Source organism: Biomphalaria glabrata, chromosome 3 (assembly GCF_947242115.1).
Source record: "Biomphalaria glabrata chromosome 3, xgBioGlab47.1, whole genome shotgun sequence".
Classification (NCBI taxonomy): Eukaryota; Metazoa; Mollusca; class Gastropoda; family Planorbidae; genus Biomphalaria; species Biomphalaria glabrata.
This window is the reverse complement of record NC_074713.1, coordinates 35353453-35367716: the sequence shown is the minus strand read 5'-3', so window position 1 is coordinate 35367716 and position 14264 is coordinate 35353453. Positions and strand designations below refer to the sequence as shown.

The 14264-nt window shown below is 36.6% G+C and overlaps 1 protein-coding gene across 4 annotated transcripts in view; it reads left to right on the top strand.

Annotated features, from left to right (window-relative positions):
- Window positions 1-14264, top strand: part of LOC106051934 (uncharacterized) — a 100093-nt gene that overhangs the window by 15883 nt on the left and 69946 nt on the right. For 3 of the 4 annotated variants that reach the window (XM_056024738.1, XM_056024736.1, XM_056024737.1), the window contains exon 2: window positions 8395-8898. The exons of the other annotated variant lie outside the window; for it this stretch is intronic. In XM_056024738.1, the coding sequence (XP_055880713.1) occupies window positions 8620-8898 (279 nt within the window). In that variant the 5' untranslated portion in view covers window positions 8395-8619. The remainder of the gene's footprint in view (window positions 1-8394; window positions 8899-14264) is intronic. 4 annotated transcript variants of the gene reach the window in all.

The following is a 14264-nucleotide window of genomic DNA, read 5'->3' as shown; positions in this document are numbered from 1 at the left end:
GTCTGGAACATGTGTATGAACTTTTAGAGGTCTCTCTGTCTGGAACATGTGTATGAACTTTTAGAGGTCTCTCTGTCTGGAACATGTGTATGGACTGTATCGAATGTTCTCTAAAGTGTTTTGTTCTGGTGTTTTCAAGAAGTTCACTAGTCTCAATCCAAACTGGGCAGCTCACAGGTGAGCAAACAAGAAGTTCAATCTCTACTTCCATCTGTGACTTTTGAAAGATTTTAAATGTTTTAATTGAGTGTATTTTAGACTCTACTGTAATCTCTAGTAGTGTTTCAATGCACAGAGCGCTCTTCCAATGATTGTTCATTTTAATATGTATATAGGCCTATATATATTGTTACAAATGACCAGTGACAGGAAGAGGTTAACGTGTGACCCCGACGAGATAACACAGCAGCGGGTGTTTCCTGGAATGTACATGTACAAACAAAGACAGGATGTGACGTGTCCTCACGTGTTGTTCCAGGGGACGAACAGATCTAAGTAGGGGGACAGTTACTAATGAACAGTGACAGATAAAGGTCACTACGTGTGACCCCGACTTGATGACACTGCAGCGAGTGTTTTCTGGAATCTACATGTATGAATAAAGACAGGATGTGACGTTTCCTGACATGTTATTCCAGAGGATACTAGGAGTGTTTGTGCAACTTTGGAGAAGCGATTAGGGACTCTATATAAGCCAGAGAGTTAATGTGAAAGTCAGTCGTATGGAGTCGTGAGTGAGCCGTTACAGTCGATACAGACTATGTAAGACGTGTGCGGCTCTGTGGAAGAGAAATGTGTACGACTCGATGCAAGTTAACTAGGGTAGAGTTAACTGGAGTGGACTACAGTCGTTAAAGTCTATACAGCGAACTACAGTGGACTTGAGCCGTTACAGTCGATACAGTCGATGTAAGACGTGTGCGGCTCTGATTCGGTAGACTTGAGTACGACTTGGTTCAGCTTTGGGAGACCTGGAGCGACACTGGGAAGTGTGTCGTTGGTCTGTTCTGTGGAATACGGCTCGAGGAAAGTTGAGAAGAGATGAATTGCAACGAAGTGAAGAGATGAATTGCAACGAATTATAGCTAACTGTAAACTGACAGATATTGTTCAGTCTTCTACGCTACATGTTACAGTAACGAATTGTTAGAGTTAATAGTCATTAAAGTTAAATGAAACTGAAAGTTTAGTCGTCAAGTTCTTTGCTGTGTTTTTATTTGTGTGCCAACTAATACTTCTAGCCAGAAGATTCAGAAATACGTAACAATATATCTATATTACTTGGAACGTACGATAGGCCAATTATCTCCCATGTTCACGATATTTATCTTCTATGAATCTCCGCTAGGAAAACGTTTAGTGTGTATCTTTGTGTCTCTTCTATACGAGTTTGTGTTAGTGTGTATCTTTGTGTCTCTTCAATACGAGTTTGTGTTAGTGTGTATCTTTGTGTCTCTTCTATACGAGTTTGTGTTAGTGTGTATCTTTGTGTCTCTTCTATACGAGTTTGTGTTAGTGTGTATCTTTGTGTCTCTTCTATACGAGTTTGTGTTAGTGTGTATCTTTGTGTCTCTTCTATACGAGTTTGTGTTAGTGTGTATCTTTGTGTCTCTTCTATACGAGTTTGTGTTAGTGTGTATCTTTGTGTCTCTTCTATACGAGTTTGTGTTAGTGTGTATCTTTGTGTCTCTTCTATACGAGTTTGTGTTAGTGTGTATCTTTGTGTCTCTTCAATACGAGTTTGTGTTAGTGTGTATCTTTGTGTCTCTTCTATACGAGTTTTATCTTTGTCTTAGTGCACTTGTCAAGACCCACAAGGCCATGGGGCAGACATTTGACTTCCGTTTTCCCAAAGAACTTCCAAATGTTAAACGACAATAAAAGAAATGAAACGAAATGGAGGCTACTTCACCAGACACGTGACTTACTGTTGAGGGAATAGTTGAAGAAGAAAAGCTCCAGAGAAAAATAGTCTATTGATGGACAAGAAAAATACGAAACCTCTATGTAGGCTACTTGTTTTCGGTTATCTTAAGCTATATGTCTGTTACTAAATCCTGCAACCTCGTCAAGGGAAATATTGATTGTCTGATATATCTTAAGTTTGATATAAAATAAGTAACAAATAGCGTAGATTCTTTGTTTCTTTTATACAGAGAATCACTTGATGGTTCAGTAAGAGATTTGGTCCGGAAACTAATTTACTCTAAAGAATAGAATACTACTTCCTAAGACACACCTGGAAACATTTTTCAATATTCCGCTGTTTGCTGTCACTATCTTCTTACAAAGCTTATATCAACTCACGCTGTCTGTCTGTCTGGTAAAAAGTGTGTACACGTTATTTCTCCCACACCCATTCTCGGATCAAGTTGTAACTTTACACAAGTATTCATTGACGTAGACATAATCAATTTTTAAAAGTAACTAATTGGACGGACAATTACTTACTGGTAATTAATAATTTTGTTTAATAGCAACAAGGAAAATTAATCCTTCAGTATTCAAAGGTATGGCTAAATTTGTTGGGTTTATTCCCCTTAAATAATTGTTAACGCTATTTCTCCCTCACGCATTTTCCGATCAAGTTGATACTTTAAACAATTATTTATTGCACCTAAAAAAAACGAATCTATAAAGAAAATACTCAATTAGTCATATTAATTATTGGTAATTAATTATTTTGTTTGATATCAAATAAGGGAAATACCTTGTACATTATTGGTATAGTTTTAAGGACAGAGTTTTTCCCCTTTGGATACCTTTTTTTTTTTTCGATCTCACGGAATGTTTTATGCTGCCACAACTTCCACCTTTAAATTACTGTGGTGGCACCCATGTCTATAAAAGAATGCTACCTACGTCTAGACTCTAGACTCTAGACGATGAGATATCGTTTGTGTCTATATTTAGATGTCACGAGGCAGTAATTATAACCAAAGCAGCGTTTCCAAACTTTTCCCATAATGGAACACTTTGCAGATTCTGAGTATGTAGCGAAACACTTGTCTTATTTTCTTTTAGGGAGATCAATTCACGTGGTGGCCTACTTTTTAATTAATCCAGTAGTTGGTGGAACACATATTCATGCCTTCGGGAACACTAGGGTTCCGCGGAACACAGTTTTGGAAACACTGAACTACAGCATGGTGAAGGGAGACAAATCAACTCAGAAAACAGGAAATGACGTAAAGTTGAGGTCAACTATTTGAAAACAATTTACATACTCTACTATTAGCTGCACAACATACATTCATTCATACATAAAAACATAATAACATGCATAGAGACATAAACCACATCTTAAACAATGCGCGCGTATATAGTACAGACTAAATCGCAAAGGGTAAAAAATGTACATACAATCATCAAATAAGATAAAAATGTTCCGGTTTAACAAATCCTATAGGATTTATTTGTGTTTTTAATCTTATCTTATCAATTGCATACGTTACTTCTTAGCAGAAGATAATTACGTCCTAAGCGTATCCACGTGTCAATCGAGTCTTCCTTGTTGAGACTTAAAATCTAAGTCATTGTTGTTCTTTTTTCCTGGCTGATTTATGCAACACTTCCCATCCTCTAATAGCACTAGGGAAGAAGGAGAACTTGTCAGCCAATCTGAACTTGTCAGCCATATCTGAACTTGTCAGCCATATCTGAACTTAGCCAATCTGAACTTGTCAGCCAATCTGAACTTGTCAGCCATATCTGAACTTAGCCAATCTGAACTTGTCAGCCAATCTGAACTTAGCCAATCTGAACTTGTCAGCCAATCTGAACTTGTCAGCCATATCTGAACTTGTCAGCCAATCTGAACTTGTCAGCCTTGTCAGCCAATCTGAACTTGTCAGCCAATCTGAACTTGTCAGCCAATCTGAACTTAGCCAATCTGAACTTGTCAGCCAATCTGAACTTGTCAGCCAATCTGAACTTGTCGTCAGCCAATCTGAACTTGTCGTCAGCCAATCTGAACTTGTCAGCCAATCTGAACTTGTCAGCCAATCTGAACTTGTCGTCAGCCAATCTGAACTTGTCAGCCAATCTGAACTTGTCAGCCAATCTGAACCTGTCAGCCAATCTGAACTTGTCAGTCAATCTGAACTTGTCGTCAGCCAATCTGAACTTGTCGTCAGCCAATCTGAACTTGTCAGCCAATCTGAACTTGTCAGTCAATCTGAACTTGTCAGCCAATCTGAACTTGTCGTCAGCCAATCTGAACTTGTCAGCCAATCTGAACTTGTCAGCCAATCTGAACTTAGCCAATCTGAATTTGTCAGCCAATCTGGCTTTGAAAATTATGACCATTTATTGAGCATTTTACAACCTTTAATTAAAAGTACTAAAAATCTTTTGATTTTTAATTTTATAAAATAACAGCATGACTTTATTGAAAAAAAAAAATGTAAATTAAAACGAATTTAGAAATTCGAGGACATGGACAAGAAGCATACACACAAAAATATCATTCAATGTCACGTATTGATTTGATCTAGATCAGTTTATTAAACTGGATGAACTGACACACGATGCTGTAAGAGCAGGAGAGTGATGGAAATAGTGACAATGAACTGACACACGATGCTGTAAGAGCAGGAGAGTGATGAAAATAGTGACAATGAACTGACACACGATGCTGTAAGAGCAGGAGAGTGATGAAAATAGTGACAATGAACTGACACAGGATGCTGTAAGAGAGACTGCACCATGTAAGGCAAAATGACGTCAGTTGCTTCTGAATATCTAAACTTCGGATTTGTACCGTAGAAAGACAACAGCCACAGTGTGTCAATGTGTCACTTGTCTCGATGTGTTCTCGAACAAAGGTTTGTAACCTGCTAAGATGAAGCCTCATTTTGTATCAAATCAGAATGAACTAAAAGACAAACCCGTAGATTTATTTTAACTTCCATCAATACAATTCTAACAAATCAGCAGAAAATGATCAGCAATGCGACAACAGTGACTGACAAAAGTTCTTAAGGCTTCGTCTATTATTACATTGTGAAGAGAGCAGAGCGTAACATCCCGCACTGCAGCTTTAGAAATATAGGATTTGGGCAGACAAATCAGGCTGTCGGGGGTCCTCTAACACCGTATTGCTTGCAAAGGGGTCCCTGAACTAAACACGTTTGAGAACCTCTGCACTGTACAACACATAGGGTCTTTCCATTTCCTATGTAGGCCAGAATGCTACACACTCTAACATATATAGTCCCGTGTGTTTCACCATCCGAGTCCTACGTACAAAGCATAGCAAACATAAACATAGATGTACGTGCTTGTAAGAGGGAGATAAACTTACAGATAGGAGAGTTCATCTGTCTCCAACTAGCTAAAGAAAATCAATACATACACCAATCAAGATTCATTAAATTTTAAATATCTGAAAGCTTTTAAAAGTTTCCAACCGACTCTTCAACAAAAACAACAAAAATAGAAGTCATTGACTCGAGACGAGACTTGAATGAGACTTCAATTGACATTTACTTGTAGAAAGACATGTCAAAACTCAACTAGCTATTTTTTTTTAAATCAAATTTTTAAAATTTAGACAGCGACAAAAGTATTAAAACGACAAACTAAAGGACAATTTATTACATTGTACCTTGAGTTAGGGAAATACATGACTTTTAATTTCGTGCTAAAATATTTGTTATGTGGTACAAACCAGTTTGAATAGAAAACCTCTCAAGGAATTTCTGAGGATTCAAGAACAGGGCCGGATTTACACATAGGCAACATAAGCTAGTGTTTAGTGACCCAAAGAAATATTTAGCACTGACCTATCAGAACTTGTAAAGTGCCCCATATCTCAAATAATATAGGGCATTTTCAAGTCTAAATTTGACAATGTTCAAGAAATTCCTGTGATCTATGATTTGAAGACATATTTACAGAAATTCATGATCAACCCAATTTGTCTGTCGGTACAATTTTTAAACACGCTATTTCTCTCACGCCCATTCTCGGAGCAAGTTGAAAATGTAAACAGTTATTTATTGCACCTTTCAAAACATAACTCAATAAAAATTAACCTATCGGTTAATAAAAACTGGTAATTAATTATTGTGTTTAGTATCGAAAAAGAGAAATAAATGCTACTTATTTAGATATGTGGCTGTAGATGTGGAGTTATTTCCTTTTAACTTTTGTACAAGTTTCCCTCTCTTTTCCCATTCTCGGATCAAGTTGAAATTTTGCACATTTATTCCTAGTGAATGACATTAAAATCAATAAAAAAAAGGTTAACCAATTAATTAATCAAATTAGTGGTAATTAATTAATTAATTTTATTTTATTTAGAAAAAAAAGAGTTTATTCCTGCAGGATTGAAATATAAGGCAGTGATTTTTGCGAAAAAAAAGTTTTAATAATATTTTATTTTGCATGTTTTCTTTCATGCAGTGGAGATACACTATCCTTCATCTTTGTAACATCAAAGATTCATATATATTGTTATAAACCTGGTGGTGGCACAGATGGAGATAGTGGTGTGTGTAGTCAGCCGACGCAAATCGCCCCAGGCCAGCGCTAGACGAGCGGTCAACCGTGACGAGCTACGACGGTCAGCCGAGACGAGTTTCAACATGACGGTTCGGGAAGGATCGGCGTCGTGAACACAGCTCAGAAGCGTCACGAGAATTGCAGTCATCTGACCACCTAGAAACGTCGAGCGGCGTTCTGTCCGGTTCGAGAAAGCCAGTAGGGACCCTATATAAGAGCGGAGGTGTCGCAGTCAAGACGGTTCAGAAAGCGGGTCTACGACAGGAGTTCAGAACACGGTCGACTACAGCACAGTTCAACGGTGTGGTCCTGTACGGAGCATTACGACGGTTCAGTGCGGAGTACTGTCAAGTACAGTTGAGACGAACGGCGTCTTGATCTTGGTCTGTGATCGAGTCCGACACAACGAGCCCAAGTGTGTGAAGTCAGTCCCGAACTGTTGAACCCAGTGCAAGCCCGGAACGAGACGGAGAGGCCAGTGCAAGACTTGATACGGCGGAACGGTGTTATCGGAGAGATATTTGTTATCGCAGAGCTATTTGTACTGTTCTACGTGCTGCCAATTGTACAGTATTGGCTGTTATTTATGGACATTAAACCTTTACGTTATTTCGGAGCCCTGACTTGTCAAGTTCTTTAAGTTGGTGGTGTATGGTGCAGTTTGCAGAGAGCCTGGATAGTGAGATTCGTAACAATATATATATATATATTTTACATCAGCTAATCTTAATATATCGAACTTAATATATCATATTATTGTATCTTCACAGATCATTCAACATTCTAGATCATGACAGATCATAGATCATTCTTGTATCCTTAAAGATCATAAAACATTTGTGTATCATTATAAATCATAGAACATTTTTGTATCATCATAGATCATAGAACATTCTTGCTTCAGCACAGATCATATAACAATCTTGCATTATAGCACAGAACATTCTTGCATCATCACAGATCATAGAATATTCTTGCATCATAACAGATCATAGAACATTCTAGATCATCAAAATTCCAGGATATTCTTTTATCATCACAGATAGTTGAACATTCTTTCATCATCACAGATCACATAACATTCTTGTATTATCACAGATCATAGAAAATCATAGCAGATCATAGAATATTCTTATCTTATATCATCAAAGATCATAGAACATTATTGCGTCATCACAGATCATAGAACATTCTTGTATCATCACACATCATGGAACATTCTTGTATTATCATACATCATGAAACATTCGTGTATCATCACAGATCATAGAACATTCTTGTATCATCACACATCATAGAACATTCTTGTATCATCACAAATAATAGAACACTCTTGCATCATCACAGATCATAGAACACTCTTGTATCATCACACATCATAGAACATTCTTGTATCATCACACATCATAGAACATTCTTGTATCATCACAAATAATAGAACACTCTTGCATCATCACAGATCATAGAACACTCTTGTATCATCACAGATCATAGAACATTCTTGTATCATCACAGATCATAGAATATTCTTGTATCATCACAGATCATAGAACATTCTTGTATCATCACAGATCATAGAACACTCTTGTATCATCACAGATCATAGAACATTCTTGTATCATCACACATCATAGAACACTCTTGTATAATCACAGATCATAGAACATTCTTGTATCATCACAGATCATAGAATATTCTTGTATCATCACAAATCATAGAACACTGTAGTTTTGCTAGTGGATGAAGATAGATTAGGATATGAATAACGAGCAGCTCTTCTAATCTGTGTTTATAAGTCTTGTTGTTGACTTGAATACAAGAATATTTACCGTAAGTTTACATTAATTAAATTATTATTACGCACTTTTTTTCTTGTTTACTTTACAGCCTGAGCGTTATCTGATGGATGTTATGTTAAAGTAGATTATGCATCTAAGTATCGTCTAGTCATCGCCCTGAGCGTTATTTCTAATCTTAAAAGTCATGACGTGATTGGACTTGATAACTTCAACTTTAATGCCAGCGTCTTTTAGAGACCATGCACGCGTCAGTCATGGACAATGTCCCTCTCCAGACTGACCGCTGTACCCTCGCCGTGTACTTGAGTGTAGTATGCCGAGATCCTACCAGGTGTCCATGGTACGAGGGTCTCACGATCACCACGCGCCTGGAGCCTGGTCACTTAAGGACAGAACAGACACTGACTACGGATCTGAGGCCCGGGGACGGACTGTGTCTACCCACATCTTGGGACTAGGGATCGTCTTAGTTGGCGTCTTACTGCTAGCCATCGGTCTGATCATGGGGCTGGAGTTTCCCAAGTACGTCCACGAGCAGTACAAGGAGAGCCAGTGTGTGGTCACTACAGAGAAGGACTCGTACACGTCATGGGTCAGTCACTAACTTCTTCCATTTCCTTTAAGTTTGTTATATAACAAGAAGTTTTGACAAATTCTTCATTTAATTTATTACATCATCACGTTACATTCATTACATTGCATTCATTATAAATTACATTACATTCATTACTTTACTTTCATTACATTCATTACTTTACTTTCATTACATTCATTACTTTACTTTCATTACATTCATTACTTTACTTTCATTACATTCATTACTTTACTTTCATTACATTCATTACTTTACTTTCATTACATTCATTACTTTACTTTCATTACATTCATTACTTTACTTTCATTACATTCATTACTTTACTTTCATTACATTCATTACTTTACTTTCATTACATTCATTACTTTACTTTCATTACATTCATTACTTTACTTTCATTACATATTACATGAAATTTCAGGTCCCGCTCTCTCTTTCCTCTCTCATTTTATTTTATTTTAATAAGCGGGCTTCATTTGAACGATCCTAATGTGCCCCCGCCATATTTACGCACTCATATTCTGGGCCTGTTAATTCTTGTAGCACTTTCACCTATCCGCTCCCTCCCCCGGACAAAGTTTAATATATATATATATATACTAGACAGATGTTACCCGCGACCCGCAGGTCTTTATTTGCGCATTACTGTTGATATAGTCACTGAGAGTGTTTTGTAAACAATTAAACGAAATAATAATGTAATAAGTAAAGCAAATGTGTCAATATAAAAATAGTGTGAATGAAGCTATCAAATCAAAATAGCTAATAGGCTTAAATCTTTTTTTTTTTTTCAAATTAAAACATTTGCTTGTAGGCCTACATATATTTGATTAAAATTTGAGATGAATAGACTAAATTTTGTATGTTCATGTGTATAAAGTATAAAGTATATATTGAGGTAGACATAGATCTAAATCTACACTAATCTAGAGTTAAACATTGGCTTTTATAGAGTTCATTCTGTGCTGTGCATGCGTGACCTTTTTTCATGAATGAATATAGGCCTATCTCAACACGGCTACGCAGCTTTAGCGAACAGCGAACGAATGTATTAAAATGCTTTAGAAAAACAAATTTGAATGTTAATTTGATTAAAATATGAAATGAATGGACAATAATTAGTATATTTATGTGTTAAAGCACAAAACTATCTTTGCGAAAAGAAGTTTTATCATCTTAGAGTTCAATAAGAGTTTTAGACCTAGGCCTAGGAATAGACTCAGTAGAGAGATGTGTTAATGTGTAACCATTGGTAATGTCTAATGAAATAATGTTCGCCAGGAAATCTGTAGTCACAGATATCAGGAACTAATTTATGTAAAAAATGCTTTTGAATAATCTAGTGGATTGGATTTAGATGTATGTTAAACTTAGCTAATAATCCTTTCACGTAATTTCTCTTTCGTTACGAAAATAAAATTAGTTTTGCGAAAATGGGTTTACCCGAGGTCGATACATTCTTATCTATTAAAAACGAAAAGAGCGATAGCTTTGTTAAATGAATGGGATTATAAAGTGAACAATTAAACGAAATAATTTTTAGTACGCGATTCATGAATGAATATAGATCTAGGCCTATCTCAACTCGGCTTCGCAGCTTTCGTAAACGAATGTAGCTTTAGAAAACCAAATTTGAATGTTTATTTGATCAAAATAAAAAGTGAATGGACTTTAATTAATATTTTTATGTGTTAAAGTATAAAACTATCTGTGCGAAGAGAAGTTTTATCATCTTAGTGTTGAATTAGAGTTTTAGATCTAGGGATGGGATTATAAAGTAACAATTAAACGAAATAATTTTTTGTACGCGATTCATGAATGAATATAGATCTAGGCCTATCTCAACTCGGCTTCGCAGCTTTCGTAAACGAATGTAGCTTTAGAAAACCAAATTTGAATGTTTATATGATTCATGATCAAAATATGAAATGAATGGACTTTAATTAATATGTTAATGTATTAAAGTATAAAACTATCTGTGCGAAGAGAAGTTCTATCATCTTAGAGTTGAATTAGAGTTTTAGATCTAGGGAAGGGATTATAAAGTAAACAATTAAACGAATTAATATTTAGTACGCGATTCATTACGGTATTGTCTAATGAAAGAATGTTCGTCAGGAAATCTGTAATCACAGATATAGGGAACTAATTAATGTAAAAAATGCTTTTGAAACACAAAATTGAAGGTTAATGTTATTATATAATGAAATCAATGGATCTTCTTTTGTATTTTCGTGTGTCAAAGTAAAAAACTACCTGCGCAAAGTGTATTTCTTAAAATTAGATCTAGGTCTAAATCCTTTCTATCTTTTCTCATGTCAACATTGTAGACATGGCCTAGATCCATAAAATACTATAGCTGTAATAGAGTCGGACAACTTTATTTTTTTTGAGGGTCTTAAGTTTGTTTTAGGGCTACAATACATACACTACGGTCTAAGTTGGTACCCAAGGAACATTCCTGCCTAGTTTTATCAAGATTGGTCAAGCGGTTTGGATGTCTATAAGTAGGCCTAACATACATCCATACATAGGCTACACCACACATTCTACTTTATAATATAGATAACGACAGAAGTGCAGATCTTAGAGAGGAAGTGGAGATGGATTTTTCACACCCTTAGAAAAGATACCAGTAACAGAGCTAGGCAGGCCTTAGAGTGGAACCCCCAGGGAACAAGACGCAGAGGAAGACCAAAAAGAACATGGCGACGCAGTGTACTTGAAGAAGCAGAGAAGACTAGGAAGAGCTGGGAAACCATCAATAAAATAGCAAGAGACCGTGGAGAGTGGCGTGTTTTTGTCGAGGCCCTATGTTCCATGAGGAACTAGCAAGAGACCATGGAGAGTGGCGTGTTTTTGTCGAGGCCCTATGTTCCATGAGGAACTAGCAAGAGACCATGGAGAGTGGCGTGTTTTTGTCGAGGCCCTATGTTCCATGAGGAACTAGCAAGAGACCATGGAGAGTGGCGTGTTTTTGTCGAGGCCTATGTTCCATGAGGAACTAGCAAGAGACCATGGAGAGTGGCGTGTTTTTGTCGAGGCTCTATGTTCCATGAGGAACTCATAAGAGTGATGATGATGCATTACATTCATGACTTGACATTCTAATTATTTGGGGTTTGGAAACGGTGCTCCCCAGTTTTGTTTTTCATCTTGTACTTTGTAGATCTTCTCTAGACATCTTCCCAACACACAGCGGCTTGGAGCTAGGAAAGGTAGGTTTGTAAACACACATAAACAGCCCAAACACACACACACATCTACAGCTTTAACCCACACATCTCCAGCTCCTAAACACGCCCATCTTCAGCTCCTAAACACACACATTTTCAGCTCCTACACATACATCTTCAGCTCCTAAACACACACATTTTTAGCTCCTAAACACACACATTTTCAGCTCATAACAAACACATCTTCAGCTCATAACACACACATCTTCAGCTCATAACACACGCATCTAAAACTCATCCCACACACACAGAGTTCAGAAACACAACTATACATGGCAGTCCCAGTGGTTTATTTTATCCTTCTCATCAAAACTCTTTCAAAGTAGCCGCACAAGTTCATCATTATGTCCGTGCCACTTGTCCATCAGAGAGTCCACTCCCAGCTGGCCCGCTCATGTCGTAGGAAAGAGAGTTACACTAATAAGGTCACTCAATCTCCGGGACAGCAGCGCATTGAGCCACACAACCGAATTAAGTCTTAGATCGATGACTGATCGTATTAGTACCTGATCTTTTCACAGTCAAGTGAAAGTTGGGGGGGGGGGGAGGGGCATGAAGTCATAGAAAGTAGACGTAAATATTATGTATAGGAAGCATCGAGTTAGGTATTGTAGAAGATAGTATTACAGAGTAAATGTATTGTAGAAAATAGTATTACAGAGTAAAGGTATTTTAGAAGAGAGTATTACAGAATGCGGTAATGTAAAAGATGGTATTACTGAGTAAGGTATTTTAGAAGATGGTATTACAGAATGCGGTAATGTAAAAGATGGTATTACTGAGTAAGGTATTTTAGAAGATGGTATTACAGAATGCGGTAATGTAAAAGATGGTATTACTGAGTAAGATATTGTAGAAGATGGTATTACAGAATGCGGTAATGTAAAAGATGGTATTACTGAGTAAGATATTGTAGAAGATGGTATTACAAATACGGTATTGCAGAAGATGACTTGTAGTGCATCGTGTTGTATTGTAATGTGAAGTAAGTTTTTGAAGAATAAAGTCTTGTAGTATAGAGTCTTGTTGTGTAAGGTCTTATTGTGTACAGTCTTATAAGTTTTTGTAGAATAAAGTCTTGTAGTATAGAGTCTTGTTGTGTAAGGTCTTATTGTGTAGTCTTATAAGTTTTTGTAGAATAAAGTCTTGTAGTATAGAGTCTTGTTGTATAAGGTCTTGTTGTGTACAGTCTTATAAGTTTTTGAAGAATAAAGTCTTGTAGTATAGAGTCTTGTTGTGTAAGGTCTTATTGTGTACAGTCTTATAAGTTTTTGAAGAATAAAGTCTTGTAGTATAGAGTCTTGTTCTGTAAGGACTTGTAAGTATTTGAATAGTAAAGTCTTGCTGTGTAATGTCTTATAGTGTAAGGTCCTGTAATGTAAGCTTTTAATGTTTAGGGTATTGTATTATTTTCTTGAAAAAAAAAATCAATCCACACCATTATATAATGTGACTTGGCACACACGCACACACACACACACACACACAAAGGTTTAACTAATAGTAAGGAGTGTTCTCTTGCTAAATGTACTCCATATTTTAACAGGAAATTCAATTTCAGCTTCGGGTAGATTGACCTGCTGCTTGCATTTAGAGTCTTTGAAAACTTCACTAGAAATGATATAGCGATCGCTTCAGTTAATGCCTTGATCTTGATAAGTGATTCCACATTAATGTCACGTGGCAAGATTGATTATAAAATGTTGACTATTCGTCAAACCTGAAGTCTGACACAATGTTTCATCTAGGGACGTATGTTTTTTTTTACGCAAATCCGACTGTTCCGTGTGTGTGTCGGTACACGATAGGAGCTGGCCAGGGGACTTGAACTATCCGTATTATTAGGTCACTTTATGTGTGTGTGTTAGGCCGGATGCGCGGTGGCTGAGCGGTAAAGCGCTTGCCTTCAAACTGAACTAGCGCTAAACAAAAAAAAATTGGTAAAATATGTTTCTACTGATTTATAGTTGTTAGTCTAGATCTATTAGAAATTTAATGACATGACTGATCCAAAGTTATTGATACAATTACACTTAAAATAAGCTTTTTTTTTAAGGATTTTTGTTTTGTTTTCTTGAGTTCAGGGGTCCCAAACTGCGGACGCATATATATACTTATATTGGCATG